We start from the raw sequence: 23,548 nt of genomic DNA on the forward strand, positions 1-23,548 counted from the left end.
CACTGAGGGAACGCTTGGTGAGGGGCTTTCTGGGTAATGTAGTTCGCGTCGCGGAAGCAGGGACAAGCCAGGCGTGGTCCGGATCACCTCGGCAACGACGCAGCGGCGCGGTGACTGGCTCCGGGACCTAGAGTCGTAGCGGGCTGCGGACCTGGAGCCCCTGCTTGCTCAGGGTCTGGGCTTTTCTGCGTGAGCAGCTGAGGATGGGGCGGGACTTCCATTGTCGCCACTGCATTCCTCAATTCGCGGTAGGTGGGGTGCTTGTCAGGTGGCCCCAGGGACCAGAGATGAGGGTAGGGAAGTGCAGGGACTGTAACTACTCCACTGCACGCACTTTTCCCCCTCAGCTAACGGCTCCTCCTTCCTAAGCCTTGGTTTCCCCGGATGCAGAACGGAGGTAACGACTCCCCCGCTTCGCCTTCGTCCCAAGGTCCCGGGATGCAGTTCCCAGGTCCCTGGGTGCATGCTATGCTGGGGAAGACTAAGGCCCTTAGTGCGACCATCAGCCCGCGGTCACCCCGGACAGTGGGGGTTTGAAGCTTTGGATTAGCCCTCATTGCTTGTCTCTGTCGCCGCCTCGCACCGTCCCGCCCAAACCACAGACTGACCAGGACAGCAGCGTCCCAGATGTACCCGAGTCAGGTGAGTGGAGGGTGTCCCAGCCCCTCACCCGCTGGGATCCCAGTCCTGATCCTGTAGCGCCTGTACGGGGAAGAGTGGTGTCCTGGACTCTTCACCTACGCTTGAGTCTGGAGGCCAGAGTCACTTCTCCTAGCATCCGAAATCCAGGCCGGAAGTTATATGGAGGGGTTCACTGATAGTTGGCAACCTCCTCCAGAGCTTCCCTGCTGTAATCTGACAGCGAGCCTGAAGTTGGAGGGCAGGGAGAAAGTGAAGAAAGAGGCAGGTCACTCCAGATTGGTAGGTTGCAGATTAAATAAGCAAGGGCAGGTACACAGCAAGCTTGCCTTGGACAGCCACAAGAAGAGTAGACCTCCACATCAGCCCACTGAATCATAAGTTTATACAGAGACCTTAACTTAGTTCAGTCATGGATACCACCTAGATGGTTTCAGCACCACATCGCAATCTCAAGGCTTTGTCCCTGAGGGAATTTCTGGGAGGGGGTAAGAATACACATTCCAAGGGCCAGAGGTGATGACAAACCTCCACTGCCCAGGTCCAGCTCATGCATGGGTCAACTGGCCGTCACATTTTCTTGATGACCTCCCCTGACATTCACATTTCTGGAGTTCTATGGGAGAAGGTCTGGAAGGGTGTCCCAGGCACAGGGACCAGGATGTGCAAATTTCTTGGAGGTGAGTGTAGGATGAAAATGTTCAGAGAACTACAGGTCTGTATTTTGTTTGGTGGACATAGATAGCAGGAGGACAGGTATTGGCCTGGAATGGCAAGCTGAGGAGCTAAGTCTCTATTTATAGAGTGTGGTGGGAGTGTGGAAAGTTTAGAGCAGAGAAGGGAGGTGTTCTGACTCAGGTCTTTTTTTTTTTTTTTTTTTTTTTAGATTTTATTTATTTGACAGAGAGACCGTGGGAGAGGGAACACAGCAGGGAGAGTGGGAGAGGCAGGCTTCCTGCCAAACAGGGAGCCCGACAAGGGGCCTGATCCCAAGACCCTGGGATCATGACCTGAGCCAAAGGCAGACACTCAACCACTGAGCCACCCAGATCCCCTGACTCAGGTTTTAATAAGCTACCTCTGGATGCTGAATGGAGAACAGATTTCGTCAGGGGGCAGTGGAGGTTGGGTTGGAGGTAGGATGACCACTGAGTCTTCCACTGAGTGACTGCAATAGTTCAGGTGTATGTGCTTTTAGGCCAAAGGTAGAAGTAGGAGAAATTGTTGGCTCTTGAACTTTTTAAGTAGGGTGGACTAGATTTCCTGATGTGACACAGTGAGATAAGAGGGTTGACCCAGATAGACAGATGTGGAAGTTAGAGTGAGTAGATATCAGAGGGAAGATAAAGAGTTGGGTTTGGGCCATATTGTATTTGAGGTATCTGACACACTTCCAAATTAAGGTATCATGTATGCTTTATATCAAGTCCAGGCTGGAGACATCCAATGGATGAATACTTGTGTGTGGACATGATGTGTGGCTGTGGGTTGACCAGAATGGTGACCAGGCCTCTGATGACAGACTAGACATGAAGCATAAAAGTAACAGAGGTAGGATGACAGTGGGACCTGAGGTAGGACTGGTTTACCGCTCTACAGCTCATCAGGTTTTTGTGGCCACCCTCCTTGGGGTCTGAGGGTGGGGGAGGGGGTGTCTGGCTGGAGAATAATCAGGAGCAGAAAAGGTCAGTGTAGCCTAAGAGTCCCTAAGCCAGGGATAGGGGACAGTAGGTCTGGGATTTTTCTACTAGGAAGAGTGAGAACAGCTTTGACATGTGAAGGGACAGCATGAGGGGACAAGGATAGAGGTGGAAGAGAGCAGGGGTGTTTAAGATCTACTCATGGTTCTGGGGAACTGAAGGCTGAAGTAACACAGCTAGGAGGGGAGGCATTAACGAGAAGTGATGGCTGTTTCTGGAAGTCCTGTTTTTTTGGAGATCCAGGCAGGCCAGGTTCAGTGTTGGATCTTGGTTGCCTTTGTTGGATGTGCTGTGCGCAGAGTGGGATATAGGGATTTAGGGAGATGCCTGTGGTGTGGACGGGGAGAGGGGGGTTAGAAATGATGATGGTGTAGTCCAAAGAATGACATGTACAAGGTAAGGGAATGTGAACCAGTGTGCCCAGGGCCTTGGTACTAGAGGCTTAAGGGAGAAAAGAGAGTCTGAATTTTTTTATACTTGTGAAATGTGATCTGGAGAGACAAGAGACACAACACAAGAGTTTGTTTACCGTGGGGAGGGGTTCCTGGCCAGTCCAGCACTCAGACAGCAACTGTCTGCCCATCTGGCTTGTGTTCCTCTGGATTGGGTTGGCCTGGATACAATGACCAGTGGGACTACAAAGAGAGAGGGACACCAGTGGTGTCAGGGCCTCTCATCTCCTCCGAGGTGGGGGACTGAGGAGGAGGAAGAGCTGCAGGTGAGTGAGGAGAAGAGGACCAAGGGGGTCACAAGAAGAGGACGTGCCAGTAGTAGGTGTGGTAGCACTCTGAGTCATAGGTCAAGGGCCTACATCCATTTAAATATTTTGTTTGTTTTTCAGCCCATCCATTGGTGCCTTGGCTTAGGTGTCCCGTCATTGCAGAGCCCAGTGACCTTTGAAGATGTGGCCGTGTACTTCTCCAGGGAGGAGTGGGGGATTCTTAATGTAAGCCAGAGGCACCTGTACCACAGTGTGATGCTGGAGAACTTTGAGCTCATGACCTCACTTGGTAAGGCCTTTCTGCCTGGCCCAGCATGGTGACCAGCTTCTGCCCTTTTGCCTTCTTCTCACAGAAAGATTTCTGTTCGCCCCATAGCTAGACCCAAGGCACTGGTTCTTTGCAGGTTTCCTATTACAGATCTTGTGGGTGCTGGGACTGGGCTGTGTGCATTCTCCACGTCTCTTCTCAACAGCCTCATGAATAGTCCCAATAGCTCTTGCCCAGGGACCCTGTGGGAACAAAAGTTGGGGATCAGGCACGTGTCGTCTGCCTGATGGATCCAACTAAGCTTGACCAATCCTGGCTAAACTAATTTTAGAACATTTTTATCACCTAAAGAGAAAATGTGCCCATTAACATTCCTTCCGCATCCTCCTTCAGCCATTCTCTCTCAGCCTTAGGCAACTGCTTACATACTTTATGACTGTGTACATTTGCTTACTTAGACATTTCATACAAACGGAGTCACACAGTATGTTTTTCCGTGAATGGCGTTCATTTAGCATAATATATTTGAGGTCATCCATGCTGTAAAACATGTCAGGACTGCATTCCATCTTATGGCCAAATAACATTCTGCTGTGGAGCTGTACCATGGTTTGTTTATTCGCTTCTCAGTTGCTTGGCATTTATTTTGTTTCCACTTTTCAGGTGTTAAGAAAAATGTTGCTATGAACATTCAAGTACAAGGTTTCGCATAAGGATGTTTTCATTTCTTTTGGGTAGATAAATAGAAATGGGATTGCCAAACTGTTTTCCAAATTGGCAGCACCATTGTATAGCTCCACAGCAGTATATGAGCATTCCAACTTTTCTACTTCCTTATCAACACTTGTTGTCTGTTTTCCCATAGATAGCCTAGGGGGTGTGAAGTGGTTTTGATATGCATTTCTTTAATGACCAGTGGTGTTGAGCAACTTTTCATGCACTTACTGGCACGCGCACACTCACACACACATCATTTGTCCTTCTCTTTGTCCTTGACTTTAGTAAGGCCTCCTTTATTCTGTGGCTTGGTTAGGTCCTGTCTTGCACAGTAGGCTCTTCACTCTTATTCTGGGCCCTTGGCCTGTCAACATCCCTTGGACCCATTCCTGTATATCTCAGCCACATAGTTCTAATGAAGTTACCCTTTCCACCAAGTGGAACACTCAGTTTCCCAGAAAATTCTCTGCTTTCAGGTTGTTGGCATGGAGTGGAAGATGAAGGGGCCCATTCCAAGCAGAATACATCTATAGAAGGGATGTCACAGGTCAGGATCCCCAGTGCAAATCCTTCTATCCAGAAGGCTGACACCTGTGATATGTGTGGCCCATTCTTGAAAGACATTTTGCACCTGGATGAACATCAAAGAACATATCCTGAGGAGACCCTCTATACATGTGGAACATGTGGAAGAGAATTTTCGTTCAGTGCAAACCTTCACCAGCACCAGGAGCTCAGTGGAGAAAAGCCCTTCAGATGGGACAAGGATAAGGACTCACATGTGGAGAATTTACAGTTCACCTGTCTTCACTTGTGGGGAAGCCCTTCACTTGTGGAAAAGGTGGTAAGGATGACTTGGAGAGCCATGACCTCTTCCAGCACTCAACCACTAACAGCAGCAGGAAGCCAAAAAGGAGCACAGAGTACAGGGAGACCTTTTCACACAACTCTAATCTTGAGCAGCTCACAGAAGTCCATATCACACAGAAGCTCTTTAAGTGCAGCAACTGTGGAAAAGCCTTTCAGAAGACCTCCACTCTCCTCAACCACCTGAGAACTCACTCTAAAGAGACACCATTTAGATGCCCAACAGTTGGAAATTCCTTAGAGAAATCAACCCTTAGAGGAAAATTAACCCTTGTTAATCACCAAAAATGTTATGATCAGGAAACATGTCATGTGTGTAAACCATGTGGGAAGACCTTCAGTCACCTTTCTAAATTGAGGAAACACCAGAAATTTCACACTGGAGTAAAATATGATGAGTGTGGTGATTCTGGGAAAACCTTCCACCACAAACTCACACTTGTTCATCACCAGAGAATTCACACAGGAGAAAGGCCTTATGAGTGCAGTGAATGTGGGAAAGCCTTTAATAACAGGTCACACCTCACTCGGCATGAGAAAGTTCACACTGGAGAAAGGCCTTTTGAGTGCAGCAAATGTGGAAGAACCTTCAGCCAAAGCTCCAATTTCCTTCGGCACCAGAAAGTTCACACTCAAGTGAGACCTTATGAGTGCAATCAATGTGGTAAAGCCTTCAGCCGCAGCTCTGCCCTCATTCAGCACTGGAGAGTTCACACTGGAGAAAGGCCTTATGAATGCAGTGAGTGTGGAAGAGCTTTTAACAATAACTCCAACCTTGCGCAGCACCAGAAGGTTCACACTGGAGAACGGCCTTTTGAGTGCAGTGAATGTGGTAGAGACTTTAACCAAAGCTCCCACCTCCTTCGACATCAGAAAGTTCACACTGGAGAACGGTCTTTTGAGTGCACCGAATGTGGGAAAACCTTCAGCAATAGTTCCACCCTCATTCAGCACCAGAAAGTACATACTGGGCAAAGGCCTTATGAATGCAGTGAATGGGGTGCCTGGGTGGCTCAGTGGGTTAAGCCGCTGCTTTCGGCTCAGGTCATGATCTCAGGGTCCTGGGATCGAGTCCCGCATCGGGCTCTCTGCTCAGCAGGGAGCCTGCTTCCTCTCTCTCTCTCTCTGCCTGCCTCTCTGCCTACTTGTGATCTCTCTCTGTCAAATAAATAAATAAATAAAATCTTAAAAAAAAAAAAATGAATGCAGTGAATGTAGAAAGGCCTTCAGCCGCAGCTCCAGCCTGATTCAGCACTGGAGAATTCACACTGGGGAAAGGCCTTATGAGTGCAGTGAATGTGGGAAAGCCTTTGCTCACAGTTCTAGTCTCATTGAGCACTGGAGAGTTCACACAAGAGAAAGGCCTTACGAGTGCAGTGAATGTGGGAAAGCCTTTGCTCACAGTTCTAGTCTCATTGAACACTGGAGAGTTCACACAAGAGAAAGGCCTTATGAGTGCAGTGAATGCGTGAAATTCTTTAGCCAGAACTCCATTCTCATTAAACATCAGAAAATTCACACTGGAGAAAGGCCTTATGAGTGCAGTGAATGTGGGAAATTCTTTAGCCGAAAGTCCAGCCTCATTTATCACTGGAGAGTTCACACTGGAGAAAGGCCTTATGAATGCAGTGAATGTGGGAGAGCCTTCAGCAATAACTCTCACCTGGTTCGTCACCACAGAGTTCACACACAAGAAAGGCCCTATGAGTGCAGCCAATGTCGGAAAGCCTTTAGTGAAAGATCTACACTTGTTCAACACCAGACAGTTCACACCAGAGAAAGGACTTATGAATGTGGCTACTGTGGGAAAATCTTCAGCCGCCTCTGCAATCTTGCTCAGCATAAAAGGATTCATACCTGAAAGGAACCTTATGGAGATGATCCTTCTGAGACGATCTTCAGCCAAGTCATATTTCGTGCAGCAGAATACCCACAGAGAAGTTACCTGGATGTACCACTAGTGTGGAAAAGGCTTCAGAAGGTACTCTGCCCTTTCTGAGAAGCCCAGGACTGAGCTTCTAACCCTCTGGAGCATAAACCCCTTTCCAGCCTGCCTGGATCCAAATATTTGCAGCAGTCATCTACATATGCAGGAAGAAAAGCTCCCTGTGCTTCCCTTCCCCTTTTGTGGAAGGAAACAGGATTGTCTTGGGCCTACTGGAATGGATTCATTCCCATTGCCTCTGAAATGGTTAGGAAGTGAACTAACCCCATGTTGGTCAAGGGCCTCGAGGGATGTCCAGTTTGGACTTCTCAGAAAAATGCACATTCCTCATGGATATTGTCATGTCTGCATGTAACCCCAATTATGTATCCAATGAGCCCACACATCACCCTCCCCTGGAACCGCTTATCTTGGTCTTCTCTATTCTGCATGATAATAAAGACCAAGTAACCAAGTCTTTTTTTTTTTTTTTTTTTTTTTTTGAGAGGGATGGAAGGGGCAGAGGGAGAGAGAGAATCCGAAGCAGGCTCCATGCCCAGCGTAGAGCCCGACTCAGGGTCAAAATCACAACCCTGAGATCATGAACTGAGCTGAAATCAAGAGTCCCTAACTATATGAGCTATCCAAATGCCCTGATCAAGTCACCTTTATTTATTTTAGATTTTATTTATTTATTTGACAGAGCACAAGCAGGGGGTGTGGCAGACAGAGGGAGAGGGAGAAACAGGCTCCCCAATGAACAGAGAGCCTAAAGTAGGGCTGGATCCCAGGACCCTAGGATTATGACCTGAGTGGAAGGCAGATGCTTAACCAACTGAGCCATCCAGGTATGTCTCACATCATCTTTATTCTTGGGGGGCTTGATGGAGTAGGCTGAAAAAGGTGGGTAGAGTGAGGGATGGCTAAGGCAGGGCACGCAACACCATCTGCCTCATGGTGTAGAAGGAACATAGGGAGTTGTTCTACATTCTGTTCTGGCCTACTTTGCAGTGCATGTGAAGGACAAGGGAAAAAACTGAAGGTTTCATAAAGTGAACATAGTGGCCCATGTTTCAGAGTTACCAGAAGGCCCAGAGCTCACCCTGAAAGAGGATACTAGTCTGCACTGTTGGATTAGGAGGCAGATGGTTCCTAGAGAGATGTCTGGGTTTTCCCATCTAAGGAGAAGCTGTCTTCTGGTTCCATAAAGGAGATATGACCCTGGGAGGCCGGTAGAGGCCCAGTGGATTCTGTATGTGAACAGAGAAACAATCGGTGTGAGGTAATAGGGAGTTGGGGAGACTAGTAAATTACAGCACTGCCACTGGGTACAAAGGAGCACCACAGTTCTCCATCAGCTGTGGCTCTGCAGGGTGAGACAAGTATAACTTAATCTGAGATCTACAGAGACGATTTGGCCATCAGCTGTGGCTCTGCAGGGTGAGACAAGTATAACTTAATCTGAGATCTACAGAGACCATTTGGGAGCCATTGTTAGTAGGAAACACTGGGTTTGGAGCAGACTGGTAAACTAAAGGGAACTTGACTGTTCTAAAGGTATATCAAAAACTTCCAGATTGGGGTGCCTGGCTGGCTCAGTTGGTAGAACATGCAACTCTTGATCTTGAGGTTGTGAGTTTGAGCCCCATGTTGGATGTACAAATTACTTAAAAATAAAATATTTAAAAAAGAAAGAAAAACTTTCCAGATGACTATGGCCAAGTGAGGTAAGAGTGAAGAAATTCTCAAGACCTGCAGACCTGTGTATTACCGATAATGGAAATCCAAACAAATGTAAGAATTCCTTATTTTCCTTGAGCTGTTCACCTTGTGGCTGTCACCACACAGGAACCTCATATCAAGAGGATAGAGCTCATGGTCTGGAGAATGGTTTATGTGAGTAGCCAGAGTTTTTAGAGAATCGCCTAGCCATGGCATTCATTATTTCACCTCTGGTAGCTACCAAGGAAGTTTATCCTTTTTAAGGGGTGGGGAGACAACATGGTGGAGTTAATATGGGTCTCCCACATCTCTTACCTTTCTGGGAAGAGCCAGATATTCATATTTTTATGTGGCTTTTGATTTTATGTTAGAAGCTATTTCAAAAAGCTTTTTGGGGGTGCCTGGGTGGCTCAGTGGGTTAAAGCCTCTGCCTTTGGCTCAGGTCATGATCCCACAGTCTTGGGCCCCGCATCAGGCTTTCTGCTCAGTGGGGAGCCTGCTTCCTCCTCTCTCTTTGCCTGCCTCTCTGCCTACTTGTGATCTCTGTCTGTCAAATAAATAAATAAAATCTTAAAAAACACACACACACACACACACACACACACAAACATTTTGTACAATACAAAAGCAGTTTACCAAAGCCTGTGGGTGGGCTATATACATTCCCCTAGGCAGACTTTGGGTAAGAAAGACAGAGTTTTCTCACATGAGAGGCTTCAGGGTGCACTCTCTATCCATATTGCATGGTACGTGGGAAGGCAGTGCTACTGACACCTCTTCTCAGGGTGACTTTCCCAAAAGCCCAGAGGGGATGAGAAGTGATAGCCACATTAGAGGCGGAACCCAAGACAGGCTTGCAGTCATCAAAAATTACAGTAGGGCTGCTCAAGTACTCCCTAGCACAATGAGATATTTGGGGGAAATCCCCCACCCTGCTCAGGCCTGCCTTTCTGGATGTAATAATTGTCTTTTACCAACATGAAGGACTCATGTGGGATCAAAGTTAAAGGCCAAGTGAGCCATGTGAGGATCAAGTCTTCTAAGCAAATGGGGTAGGACAGACACTGGTCATCACAGCTTAAGCCTTTGTATATTGTGTGGATGGCTGGTTAGATCGCATTAAATGGCCCCCAGCTCATGGGTAAAGAATTTTCTGTGTTTTCCTGGAACAGGCCTGGTCTCCCACTGGGGCTCAGTACAGCAACCAGTCTGTTGGGGAAGAAAGATGTTTGCCAGAGATGCCGGAATACTGCAGGCAAAGGTCTCATGACTCTGACCTTTGAGCTGTTCCAGATACCAGCCTTTGTGGGGCTCAGTAGTTCCAGCACTTTCAGCTCACTCAATCAGCAGGGATGCAGTCTGTATACTGATACTGTGCATTCTGACCTCCAACTCACTGATAGTTCTCTGAGCTCCATCCAATAGTAGTTCCCTGCACTTGGACCTTTGCCTGTGACCTTCCCCATGAGGGACACTCTCCACTGTCTGCTCAGCCTTTCCCCACTTTGCCACTCCTCCAGTTCTGCTACATTTTCTCTCAAAGTTGGTGTCAGTTTCTCTCTTCTCTTTGATGCCTGAACCTTTGGCCTGATGCCAGGCCTCTGCTACACACACACACACACACACACACACAAACTGCAAGTAAGCACATGAAAAGTTGCCCAACACCACTGGTCATTAAAGAAATGCAAATCAAAACCACTTCACACCCCCTAGGCTATCTATCGGAAAACAGACAACAAGTATTGATAAGGAAGTAGAAAAGCTGGAATGCTCATACACTGCTGTGGAGCTATACAGTTGCTGCCAATTTGGAAAACAGTTTGGCAATCCCATTTCTATTTATCTACCCAAAAGAAATGAAAACATACTTATGCAAAACCTTGTATTTAAATGTTCATCGCAACATTTTTCGTAACACCTGAAAAGTGGAAACAAAACAAGACAAACAGGGGCGCCTGGGTGGCTCAGTGGGTTAAAGCCTCTACCTTCCGCTCAGGTCATGATCCCAGGGTCCTCGGATCAAGCCCCACATTGGGCTTGTACTGAGCAGGCTCACTGCCTCCTCCTCTCTCTCTGCCTGCCTCTCTGCCTACTTGTGATCTCTGTCTGTCAAATAAATAAATAAAATCTTTAAAAAAAAAAACAAAACAAGACAAACAAGGCCCAATCAACCGACGAACGAATAAACAAACCATGGTAAATATTATTTGGCCATAAGATGGAATGAAGTCCAGTCATGTTTTACAGCATGGATGAACCTCAAATATATTATGCCAAGAGAACGCCATTCATAGGAAAACATACTGTGTGACTCCATTTGTATGAAATGTCTAAATAAGCAAATGTACACAGTCAGACACTTAACTGGCTGAGCCACCCAGGTGCTCCAAGTTCCCGGACTTTTCAATCCTGACCGTTTCTACCCTGCGTGGTCATCCCCTCTCCCATCAGTGGTGAGAGTGGGGGATCAGGGAGAAGAATCACCCCAGTTACAGAAAGCAGCAGTGGTTTCCAACCCCAACACATGGTACTGGCTGAGCACTGTGGCTCAAAGCCCGTCAAGTGTAGGGTCATAGTTCTCTCACTAAACATGCCTCCAAGTTAACATTCTCTTCTTCACAGGAAGCCTAATTTTTGGACCAGCGACACATCTAGAAATCTACAACACACAAGTTTTGCTGAACTGACATTTTATTGACCTTTTGGGAAATTTGTTTCCCAAAATTTTAAAATCAAAAGACCCCACAAAACAGAGGATATCACTTCTCTCCCTTGGCTGCAAAAACAATGAAGGCCATGGTATGCAAAGACTCCAGGAGCACTGGCCACATCCCAAGACTGCATGGTCTTCATTTTAGGACCAGGGTATGGCCATGAGGTGAACATCCTGCTATCCCCAGTAAGGCAACAAAAGTCAGGGACCTCTCCCCACAGATGCCAGTCCCTCTCTTCATAAGCCACTCCATACACAGTGATTAGAACCCCCAATATTAAATATGTTTTGTTGTGTTTTGTTTTTCAGAACCCCCAATATTAAACATGGCGTAAACAGTAAAGCTTTCATTACCTAATACATTCCAGGGAGCGTGAGACAGTCAGGTCCAGGGGTGGATGAATCCATGACAGGAACCACGTAGAGTGACCACTGTGTCCATGGAAATGATTAATCTTCTCTGGAAGCCCCCAGTAGCACAGCTCAGCTACTCTTGACCAGTTTCTGGTCACAGCGAAGTCCATTGTGGGGTCCACCACTCATGATTCTTTCCTCCACAGAGTGGGGACTAAGGAGATCTGCTGTTCAGAGCATGTTGACATGACTGATGCATACCTTGGGCTCCTGCCCGGTGGTGGAGGTGGGATGGCTTCCATCACAGAAACCAGCGGTGACTTCGCACTGCCAACAGCCTCGGCAGGTCGGAGTGCAACTTAGCTTCTGAAAGCTTCCTACACACCTGCCATGCCACAGCACATGTTGGGGTATGCTAGGTTTAGCTTTCAAATGGCTACTCTCCTCAATCTCCTTTCTGGAGGGAGGACTTTCATGTTGAACAAGGTGCCCAGCCCCACCTACAGGCTTTCCAATATGCCCTGTCTTCTTATGGCCTTTCTCCAGTGTGGACTTTCTTGTGCTGAAGGAGGGTAGAACTATGTTTGAAGGCTTTCCCACATTCTGTACATTCATAGGATCTCTCTTCAGTGTGGAACTGCTGGTGCCGATTGCGGTAGGACCTCGTGGTGAAGGTCTTCCCACAGAGGCTGCACTCATAGGGCCGTTCTCCAGTGTGAACTTTCCAGTGCTGATATAGTCCAGAGCGGGTCACGTAAGTTTTCCCACATTGCTTACACTCATAAGGCCTTTCTCCAGTATGAACTCTCTGATGAAGAATGAAGCTATGGTTGTATTTAAAGAACTTCCCACATTCCCTGCACTCATAGGGCCTTTCTCCAATGTGAACTTTCCGGTGCCGAATGAGAGTAGACAGAACGCTGAAGGTTTTCCCACATTCGCTGCACTCATAAGGCCTTTCTCCAGTGTGAATTCTCTGGTGCAGAACAAGTGCATCTTTGCGATTGAAAGTTTTGCCACACTCCTCACACTTGAAAGGTTTTATGCCTGTGTGAACCTTCTGGTGCTTCCTCAGTTTAGATGGATAACTGAAAACCTTTCCACACTCATTACACATATGGGATGTTTCTGCAGTGTGAATTTTTTGGTATTTAACATGGGTAGATTTCTCCTTGGGGGCATTTCCACCTTTCAGGCATCTAAAGGGTCTCTCTTTGGGGTGAGTTATCAGGTGGTCGAGGAGTGCAAATGCCTTTAGGAAGGCTTTCCCACAGACACTGCACTTGAAGGCCTTCTGTGTGGTATGGAGTCCTTGCTGCTTCTGGCAACTGAAGCTGACGTGGAAGGCCTCCCCAGGCTTGGTGCTCTTGTGTAGCTTCTCCTTGCTGTGGGCAGCCTGGTGCTGGAAGAGGCCCACGGTGGCTGGGACATCGTTTCCAGACTCCTCACACAGAAAGGGCCTCTCCAACAGGCGGACTCCATAGTTCTTCATCTGCTCTGGAGAGGCTTCCTCGTCCTCCAGTCTACATGGACGACCTAAAACAGAGAAAAGCCAGTTACTGAGCACTGGATCAGAGGGAGGAGGCACCTTCATCAAAAACGCATGCCATGGGGCACCCGGGTGGCTCAGGGGGTTAAAGCCTCTGCTTTCGGCTCAGGTCATGATCCCAGGATTCTGGGATTGAGCCCTGCATCAGGCTCCCTACTCGGCAGGGAGCCTGCTTCCCTCCCCCATCTCTGCCTGCCTCTCTGCCTACTTGTGATCTCTGTCAAATAAATAAACAAAATCTTTAAAAACAAAACAAAACAAGGGGCGCCTGGGTGGCTCAGTGGGTTGGGCCACTGCCTTTGGCTCAGGTCACCATCTCAGGGTCCTGGGATCGAGTCCCACGTCAGGCTCTTTGCTCAGCGGGGAGCCTGCTTCCTCCTCTCTCTCTCTCTCTCTGCCTACTTGTGATCTCTCTGTCAAATAAATAAATAAAATCTTTAAAAAACAAAACAAAACAAAACAAAACAAAAAACTCGTGTCAGACACACGGAAAAGGAGTCCAGAGAGTTGCCAGGACGTTGCTAGGAAGAGTCTGGGTAAGAAAGGGCTGCCCCAGCAGAACAGGGCACCACCAGATCACCGAATAGGAAAGAGCTCAGCAGGGATGAGGACACAAGATGGGAGCAGTGCAGGGAGAAGAGGTGAGATCCCCAAGTCACTCTTTTCAATGGTTTCAAGTAGGGCCTCAGCCACTGGTGACAGGGAGCACTGTGAAGGGGATGTGATTGCTCCAATGAAAAGGCAATGGTAACAGAGTAGCTGGTATTCAAGTATTATTTAAGGGTATGTACAAATCTCAAGTCACCAGTGGACAGCTCTAAACTGGCACAAAGGTCAGGGAGGTGGGTCATCTAGGTCCTGAGAGTCATGGTAGGGATAGCAAGACCACACAGCATGTCCAGAAGGGAGAGGAAAGGTGGAAATAGTGTGTGGTCACTGGCCTCAGCACCAAAACGCTGGTGCACAATGATACCCAGCATGCTGTGAGCCCATCGCTGAAACCAAGGCATCACACAGCCCTACTCACCAGGAACAGGACCCCTCCTGGACTCTGTTCTGCTGCCTAGAGTCAAGTCCACCATGTTGGGCACCCAGAGCTCTTCTTCACTTTCCAGTTGGGCAACCACATGGGACCTTGAAGGTGCAAATCCTATGAGGGAAAAAGGTAGTAAGAGGCCAGTCCAAGCCAAGGAGCATCGCTCCAACCCCATAGGAAGCTCATGTCATCATGCCAACCATGAAGGAAATGGAGTATTAGAAAACAAACCTCCTTGGCACACTAGAAAATTTGCTAAGCAGGTAGACTCCATGTTGTGTTTTACCACAATTTATTGTGAAAGAACCTTACACTGAAGGTAAAATGACATAACTGAAGTAAAAAAATAAATAATAATAGTTGAAGATTTCAACTTCTAACTTTCAATAATGGACAGAACCACTAGGCAGAAAATAAGCAAATAGCACTTGAATAACACCAGAAATCAGCTAAACTTAACAGACATCTATAGAGCCTACCACATAACAAAAGCAGAATATGTATTCTCATGTTCTCACACAGACATGGAACATTCTCCAGAACACACCATTTGCTAGGACATAAAACAGGTCTCAACAGATTTCAAAGGACTGAAATCACACAAAGTATGTTCTCTGACCACAAAGGAATTAAAATAGAAATTAACAGAAAGAATTTGGGAAACTCACAAATTTATGGAATTTAAATAAAACACTCCTAAATAACCACAAAGAAAGCTACAAAGCACTTTGAGATGAATGAAAATGAAAACACAACATACCAAAAGTAATGGGGCATAGTAGTTCAGAGCTATAAACACCTCCATGGTGTTTTACTCATAGCACTTCTTCTTCTTCTTCTTCTTCTTTTTTTAAGATTTTGTTTATTTATTTGAGAGAGAGAGAGCAAAAGCAGGGGGAAAGGGAGAGGGAGAGGGAGAAGCAGACTCCATGCTGATCAGAGAGCCTGATGTGGGGCTCAATCCCAGGACCCCAGGATCATGACCTGAGCCAAAGGCAGACGCTTAAGTGACTAAGCCACCCAGCCACCCCTACTCATAACACCTCTGACACCAAATGTGAGTAAGATGTAGGGTGGGTGTTCCACGCCACATCTCTAACCTCAGACACCAACGTTGTGTCCAAGTATTCAATTAAATTCTGATACTAACTACCTGGAATCAGTGTCAGATCCCACAGGTTAAGGGCTCAGTCTCCCAAGACTGCCCACACTTCAGACAACAGTTGGAAGTCCAAGACTCCCATTTTTTCTGACTAACTGGCTATAAATCAGGGATTCCCACAAATATATTTAACCCTTCTCAAGTTCAATAATTTGCTATAATGGCTCATAGAACTCAAGAAAAGAGTTTACTTAGTATCACCAGATTATTACTATAAAGTACACAACTCAGGAACAGCTCAATGGAAGAAATTCAAAGGGCAAAGTATGCCAGGGGTGGAGATGGGAGTGAGGGGTGAGGAAGCAGAGGGTAAGGGGCATCCATGCCCTCAAGTGGCACCGTTTTCCCAGGACCCAGAAGCTCCCTGAACTCTGTTATTTAGTAGTTTCTATAGAGATTTCATGATGATGTATAATTAGTTAAATCATTGGCCACTGGTGATTGGTTCAGTCTCCAGCCCCTCTACTCTCTGCAGAGGCCAGAGGTGGAGGACTAGAAGGATGGGGTAGGAGGGTAGCTCAAAATCCAACCTTACTATCATGCCCTCATCATTTGGATGGCCACCTCCTATCCTGAAGCTATCTAGGAACTCCCAGCCACCAGTCATTCCATAAGCACACAAAAGACACTCTTATCACTTCAAAGATTCCAAGTTTTTTAGGAGCTATGCTAGAAATTGGAGACTAAGACAAAAGTATATTTCTTACTATTTCACAGCACCCATATTTAAAAAGATCTCAAACCAACAGCCTAACTTTAGCCCTCAAGAAACAGGAAAAAGAAAAATGACTAAACTCAAAGCTACCAGAAGGAAGGAAATGATAATGAGCAGAGATAAACGAAATAGAGATTAGAAAAAGAGAATCAATAAGACCAAAGCTAGGATCTTTGAAAAGAGCAATGAAATTGAAAAACTGCTACCTAGACTGACAAGAAAACATAGAAGACTCAATTTATTAAAAACAGGAATGGAAAAGGAGACATCACTAACAACATTACAAAATAGAAACAATTGTAAGGAAATACTATGAACAACTGTATTATATGACAACAAATTAGGTAACTTAGATAAAATGGACAAATTCCTAAAAAAGACACAAACTGCCAAGACTGACTCGAGAAGAAATAGAAAGTCTAGTTAGAGTTAAACAAACAAACAAAAAATTCCCCCACAGGGGTGAAAAAATAAAGGTTAGGCCCAGAGGGCTTCACTGATTAATATTTACACTGAAATAAGAATTAGCACAGGGGCGCCTGGGTGGCTCAGTGGGTTAAGCCTCTGCCTTTGGCCCAGGTCATGATATCAGGGTCCTGGGATCAAGCCCCACGTCAGGCTCTCTGCTCAGCAAGGAGCCTGCTTCCCCCTCTTTCTCTGCCTGCCTCTCTGCCTACTAAATAAAATCTTAAAAAAGAAAAAAAAAAAAAGAATTAGCACAAATATTTCACACACTCACTTCCAGAAAACAGAAGAAAAGGTAACGTTCCCAACTCATTCATTGAGGCCAAAATTACCCTCATGCTCAATCCAAACAAAGACATTATGAGAAAACTATGCACTCATGACTCTTATGAATATAGATGCAGAAGTCAACAAAATACTAGTAAACAAAATCCATAAATACATAAAAGGGTTATAAACTATGACAGAGTCGAATTTATCCTTGTAATACAAGATTGAACACATGAAAACCAAATGCTGGGGGTGCCTGGGTGGCTCGGTGGGTTGAGCCTCTGCCTTCAGCTCAGGTCATGATCCTAGAGTCCTGGGGTCAAGCCCCACATAGGGCTCTCTGCTCAGTGGGGGGGCCTGCTCCCCTCCTCTCTCTCTGCCTGCCTCTCTGCCTACTTGTGATTTCTGTCTGTCAAATAAACAAATAAAATCTTTAAAAAAAAAAAAAAAAAGAAAACCAAATGCTGTAATATACCATGTTAACAAAATAGAGGAGGAAAAATCACATGACCATTTCAAAAGATATGGGAAAGCACTAGACAAAATCTAAATATCTTTCATGATTAATGCACTCAACAAACTAAGGAAAGAAGGGAACTTCCTCACCCGTCAAGGGCAGCTACAAAAACAACAGCTAACATCATACTTACTAGTAAAAGACTAAATGTTCTTCTCGTCAGGTTGGGAAGAAGACAAGGATGTTTACTCTCACCGGTTCTATTTAGTAAGTACTGGAGATTCCAACCAGGTCAGTTAAGGAAAGGAAGAAGTAAAAATATCTGCATTTGCGGATGACATAATGTCATATATATGGAAAATATCATGGAATCCACAAAACAAAACAACACTATTAGAACTATCCATACCAAAGCTACAGAATACACATTCTAATCTAGTGCACATGGAACATTCTTTTTCTTAAAAAAAAAAAAAAAAAAAAAGATTTTTTAAAATTTATTTGACACAGAGAGATCAAAAATAGGTAGAGAGGCAGGCAGAGAGAGAGAGAGGGAAGCAGGCTCCCTGCTGAGCATAGAGCCTGATGTGGGGCTCAATCTCAGGATGCTGAGATCATGATCTGAACCGAAGGCAGAGGCTTAACCCACTGAGCTACCCAGGTACCCCCACATGGAACATTCTTGAGAATAGATCACACCCTGGGTCACAAACCAGGTCTCAACTGGTACCAAAAGACTGGGATCATTCACTGCATATTTTTGGACTACAATGCTTTGAAACTCAAGCTCAATCACAAGAGGAAAATTGAAAAGAACTCAAATACATGGAGGCTAAAAAGCATCCTATTAAGGAATGAATGGGTCAGTCAATTCAGGAAGAATTTTTTTTTCAAGATTTTATTTATTTATTCAATAGACAGAGATCACAAGTAGGCAGAGAGAGAGAGAGAGAGAGAGAGAGAGGGAAGCAGGCTCCCTGCTGAGCAGAGGGCCTGATGCAGGGCTCAATCCCAGGACCCTGGGATCATGACCTGAGCCAAAGGCAGAGGCTTTAACCCCCTGAGCCACCCAGGTGCCCCAAATCAGAAAGAATTTTAAAAATTCATAGAGACAAATGAAAATGAAAACATAGCTGTTCGAAATCTTTGGGATGCAGCAAAGGCAGTCCTAAGAGGGAAGTATATAGCGATAGAAGCCTTTCTCTGGAAAAAAGAAAAGGTCTCAAATACACAACCTAACCCTATTCCTAAAGGAGCTAGAGAAAGAGCAGCAAATAAAGCCTAAACACAGCAGAAGAGAAATAATGAAGATCAGAGCAGAAAGCAGAGAAATAGAAACCAAAAGAACAGAACAGATCAACGAAACCAGGAGCTGATTCTTTGAAAGAATTAATAAGATTGATAACCCCCTGGCCAAATTTATCTAAAAGAAAAGAGAAAGGAACCAAATAAACAAAATCATGAATGAAAGAGGAGAGATCACAACTAACACCAAAGAAATACAAACAACCATAAGAAGATATTATGAGCAACTATACGCCAACAAATCAGATAATCTGGAAGAAATGGATACATTCCTAGAGACGTATGAACTACCAAAACTGAACTAGGAAGAAACCGAAAACCTGAACAGACCCATAACCAACAAGGAAATTGAAGCAATAATCAAAAAGTTCCCAACAAACAAGAGCCCAGGGCAAATGGGCTTCCCAGGGGAATTCTACCAAACATTTAAAGAAGAATTAGGGGCGCCTGGGTGGCTCAGTGGGTTAAGCCTCTGCCTTCGGCTCAGGTCATGATCTCGGGGTCCTGGGATCGATCCCCGCATCAGGCTTTCTGCTCAGCAGGGAACCTGCTTCTCCCTCTATCTCTGCCTACTTCTGATCTCTCTCTCTGTGTCAAATAAATAAATAAAATCTTCAAAAAAGAAAGAAAGAAAGAAAGAAAGAAAGAAAGTCCAATGGAAAAAAGACGGTCTCTTCAACAAATGGTGTTGGGAAAACTGGACAACCACATGCAGAAGAATGAAACTGGACCATATCCTTATACCATAACAAAAACAGACTCGAAATGAATGAAAGACCTAAATGTAAGACAGGAATCCATTAAAATCCTTGAGGAAAACATAGGCAGCAACCTCTTTGACCTCGGCCGCAAAAATTTCTTTCTAGATACATCGCCGAAGGCAAGGGAAGCAAGGGCAAAAAGGAACTATTGGGACTTAGGGGAAGAGAGGAAAAAATGAAACAAAAGAAACCAGAGAGGGAGAGAAACCATAAGAGACTCTTAATCTCAGGAAACAAACTGAGGGTTGCTGGAGTGGAGGGGGGTGGGAGGAATGGAGTGGCTGGGTGATTGACACTGGGGAGGGTTTGTATTGCAGTGAGCACTGTGTATTGTGTAAGAATGATGAATCACAGACCTATACCCCTGAACAAATAATACATTATATGTAAGTAATAATTTTAAAAATGAAATATGATTTTAAAAACTATTAGAACTAATAAATGAGTTTAGTAAGGCCACAAGACACAAAATCAGTATATAAAAATCTGTATTTCTATATTCTAGCACTGAACAACCTAAAATGAAATTAAGAAAACAGTTCCACCTAAAATTACATCAAAAGGAATAAAATACCTAGGAATAAAGTTAGGCTTATATGCTGAAAACTATACAACACTGTTGAAAAAAGTTAAAGACTGAATAAATGGAAAGAGATGTCATGTTCATGAATTGAAAGATATTAAGAGGGTAATACTCCCCAAATTGATCTACTCATTCGAATTCATGGCTGAAGTTTGGCCCAGGCAGGGCCCTATAAAAAAATCTCCTCTGAAGGAAATCAACACCCAGAGCACAGAGGGGCCATAACTTCAGCAGAGCCAGAGAGAGAGGCAGGGTTGAGTGGAGCTGGTTGGGCAAACTGTAAATACCTGCACCCAAGCCCTACTCCAGGAGACCAACAGCCCTTGGGGCTGCTAACAAAGTGCTGAGGAGGCGGAGGAAGAATATACACCCCAATGCCAGTACTGACAGCACCAACCACAGGGAACCTGGGAAGCAAACGGCCTCTGTGGTGGGCTTTACGATGAACACACCTTCCTACAGGGAAAAGGTGGTCAGTCTGCCAGGGAAGAGTGTGAGAGACTTACCCAGCGAGCCAATAAGTGCAAAGTTCTCTAGCATCACATCACGGTACAGGCTCCTCTGAGTCAGATTAAGGAGACCCCACTCCTCCCTGGAGAAATAGACAGCCACATCCTCAAAGGTCACCAAGCCCTGTAATGATTGATTCAGCTGAGCCTTAGGAGTCAACAGTGGGCAGAAAAGCCAAGCAAAACATGGACAGAGGAACACATCCAGGTTGGATGTGTTGCAGGACCCTGCCACAAGTGTTGCAGGACCCTGCCACAAGTCTCACTGGCATACATCATCTTTCCCTTTGAGCCCTAAACCCCCACTCCCACGAAAACATACCCTCTCTACCTCCCTCCTCCTAAGACCCTGACCTCAGAGGACTGCCAGGGCCCCCAGTTCCATTGTTGCTTCTCCTCAGTTGGATTCTGCATCCTGCCCACAGCAACAACAGGCTGGTGACCAGAGAGATGCCATCTATGCCATCTACAGGTCCCACCCTACCTCCTGTCAGCCAATTCCCTCTATGTCCCAGAGATCACCTCCCAGAGGCAACCAAACCTACGCTCATCCTTCCCTCTCCGGTCCCAGACCTTCCAGTTTGCCCTCCTGCCTGACATGTACATAAGTCTTTGTACCACTGCATGTTACAGCTCCACACCCCCAGCACAATCTCACCCGCTCACCCACTGGCAACTCAAGGGAATACCCCACATGCTCCTTCTGCACATGGCATCTCCAGAGTGACTCCACTGAGAACAACCACCATCCCATCCTGCCCCAGTAGAACCCCATTCCTTCAAGGTTCATTGCTAAGGGCATCCCCCCTCCCCGCGCTCTGCACTGAAGACCTCCCCATGCAGACCTGTTCTTAGCTTCAACCCTCCCCCGACCACACTGCACATGGACCTCGAGACCCCGGCCCTCTTCCACCTGTGCCTTTGCCTAGGCTGTCCCTTCAACCGCCACAGTCTCCCCCGCTCCTCCTGAGCTCATTCGGAACCCGGACCAACTGGGTGGGGATCGGAGTTGTCAAAGTCTGGGGCACCTTCCACTCACCCGCGCCTCCACGGCCGTCGGAATCTGGGGGCGGAGCATGGCCGCGGCGGAAGCTGAATTTCGGCCTGTTCAGGCCGTACCTGCCACCCCGGTGGGCGCAGGAACCTCCCGCCGACCGTGGGACCTCAGAAGCTGGGTCTAAAACGTGCGCAGGGACCAGGCAGCCGCCTGTGGGAGGCCCAGACCCTCCGGCCCCGCTCCGCAGGGGGCGACAGCGAGTCTCAGGAAGAGGGGGTCATTCCTGGGAGTCAGGGCGCGAACAGGGGCGCGACGGGGGTCCCTGCCGCTGTCCTCCGCGGTGCAGCGTCTCAGGGAAGTCGGCCCGCCGCGCAGCTCTCGGGATACTCGTCGCGATCCACAGCGGCTAGCGGAGAAGCTCAAGGACAACGCCGGAAGTCCCGCCGCCTCAGCGAGCGCCATGAGCTTAGTCCCCGCGTCACTCAAGGACCTCACTTCCCAGCTCCCCTCGCGGGGCCGCTTGCTCGTTGCCAAGGCGACAGGGGAGGCCACTGCTGGGCGCTCGCGCGGATGTAGACCAGGACGGCCCGGGATAGGAGCGTTCCGAGGAGCCACGCCGGAGGAGGCAGGACTTCCGGCGCCGGTCTCCTCCCTCGGAGCCACACCCGCGGGACCAGGAGAGCGGCTGGGCAGAGGTCTGAGTGTGAGAGGGTGTTCCGGGCGGAGGAGAGGTGGGTAGGGACGGGCTGAGAGTGAGCGCCGCGGGTGTCCCGAGCCCTTGTGTCCCGGGCCGCAGAGAAGTGACACCTTTGGGCCTCACCTCCGTCAAAGCCCGTGGTGCTCGGGACCGCCGGGGAGTCCTCGCTTGCTGCTGTGTCTGCTTCACAGAGCAGGAGACAGAGCTCAGAAAAGACTCCAGGGGCGCCTGGGTGGCTCTGTCGGTGCAGCGTCTGCTCTCGGTGGGGTCGTGATCGCGAGGTCCTGGGATGGAGCCCTACATCGGGCTTCCTGCTCGTTGGGGAACCTGCTTCTCCCTCCCTATACCATCCTCCACCATCACCCCCAACCCCGTCCCCAGCTTGTGGTCTCTGGCTCTCTCTGTCAAATAAAATCTTAAAAATAAAAAGAAAGAGAAATAAAGGGGAAGGTGAAAGGAAAAAAAAGACTCCAGCCAGAGTTCAGTGAGCACCTGGGGACCAGCAGCTGGGGGGGACCTTGGTGGGAAGGGGCGGTCGTGGAAGATCAGCAGTTGGATTTTACAAGTTTTGAGTCTATGGTGCCAGGTCCACTGGGCTCAGGCAGGTCTGGGGTGCTGGGAATGGGTCTGGCATATGTTCAGAGGACAGTCTGCCCCGTGTCAAGCCGTGGTGCCAACTCGGGGGCCTTGTGGAGGAGAATGTTGGGGGAAAGATCCTGGGCACATGGGGAGAGGAGGCTGGCAGGAGGAGAACCCAGCTCCTGGATGTCTTGTACTCAATTCAGATGCACTTAACCTGGAGGATGTGTTACTGAGTCTCCTACGAAAAACAGAACACTTAGACGAGTACCAGAGAAGCCTACCCCAGGGTGATTTTTTTGTAGGCTCCATGCCCAGGCTGGGACCTAAACTCACAACACTGAGATCAAGACCTGAGCTGAGATCAAGTCAGATACCCAAGCAACCGAACCCCCAAGCACTACTGAAGTTGCCTCTTGTAACTACACACCTTTCTTGGGCTTGCAGTCACAGCTTGTGTTTTTTATTAATTAATTTTTTATTTTAAGTTTTTTATTAGTTAATTCCTGAGGTTGCCTTCTTGAACCTCAGTAGTTTTACTTTTCAGATTTTGGGTTTGGTGCTTCTTCAGAGACTATAAGAACAGGTAATGAGACAATGGAGTCTTACTGGGGAGGTGGCAGGGTGACCCTAAACTGCAGGACATCTACCTATGGCTGGCTGCCTGAAGGATGGCAAGAGGGGGCCGATTGGGTGGCCACAGCAGGCAGAAACCTAAAATTGCCCAGGTCACAGTGCAGCATGGGGGGCTGTTGGCAGGTGGGAGACACTTCCTGCCAACCAGTTGTGAAGGGCTGTGGAGGTGACTGGAGGTGACCACACAGCCATACAGGGC

At 47.2% G+C, this 23,548-nt stretch overlaps 2 protein-coding genes and 1 long non-coding RNA gene across 6 annotated transcripts; 2 read left to right on the forward strand and 1 right to left on the reverse strand.

The window, feature by feature from the left end:
* The first annotated feature begins 13 nt into the window (after positions 1-13).
* LOC309852657 lies at positions 14-3,496 on the forward strand. The gene is made up of 3 exons (XR_014305312.1): positions 14-248; positions 348-642; positions 3,181-3,496. It is a non-coding gene; the product is annotated as an uncharacterized lncRNA (long non-coding RNA).
* LOC309852617 (uncharacterized protein) lies at positions 1,496-21,961 on the reverse strand. Of its 4 annotated transcripts, XR_014305283.1 has the most exons (5): positions 21,480-21,959; positions 20,438-20,564; positions 14,205-14,327; positions 11,629-13,164; positions 1,496-3,570 (listed from the first exon to the last, which is right to left on the reverse strand). XR_014305283.1 is itself a non-coding variant. In XM_082709656.1 (4 exons), exons 1-4 carry the CDS (start codon positions 21,516-21,518, stop codon positions 12,158-12,160), a joined length of 1,296 nt encoding a protein of 431 aa, XP_082565782.1. In that variant the 5' UTR covers positions 21,519-21,959; the 3' UTR covers positions 11,235-12,157. The 4 variants fall into 4 exon arrangements, 2 of the variants coding, with proteins under 2 accessions (XP_082565782.1, XP_082565783.1); XR_014305282.1 differs by lacking the exon at positions 20,438-20,564 and having other exon boundaries at positions 21,480-21,961; XM_082709656.1 differs by lacking the exon at positions 1,496-3,570 and having other exon boundaries at positions 11,235-13,164.
* Positions 4,012-7,311, forward strand: LOC309853280 (uncharacterized protein; the record flags this gene model as incomplete). Its single annotated transcript, XM_082711119.1, has 3 exons — positions 4,012-4,030; positions 4,818-5,912; positions 6,131-7,311. 3 exons carry the CDS (start codon positions 4,012-4,014, stop codon positions 6,157-6,159), a joined length of 1,143 nt encoding a protein of 380 aa, XP_082567245.1. The 3' UTR covers positions 6,160-7,311.
* Positions 21,962-23,548: the final 1,587 nt, after the last annotated feature.

This window comes from Mustela nivalis (genome assembly GCF_964662115.1).
Source record: "Mustela nivalis genome assembly, chromosome: 18".
Classification (NCBI taxonomy): Eukaryota; Metazoa; Chordata; class Mammalia; order Carnivora; family Mustelidae; genus Mustela; species Mustela nivalis.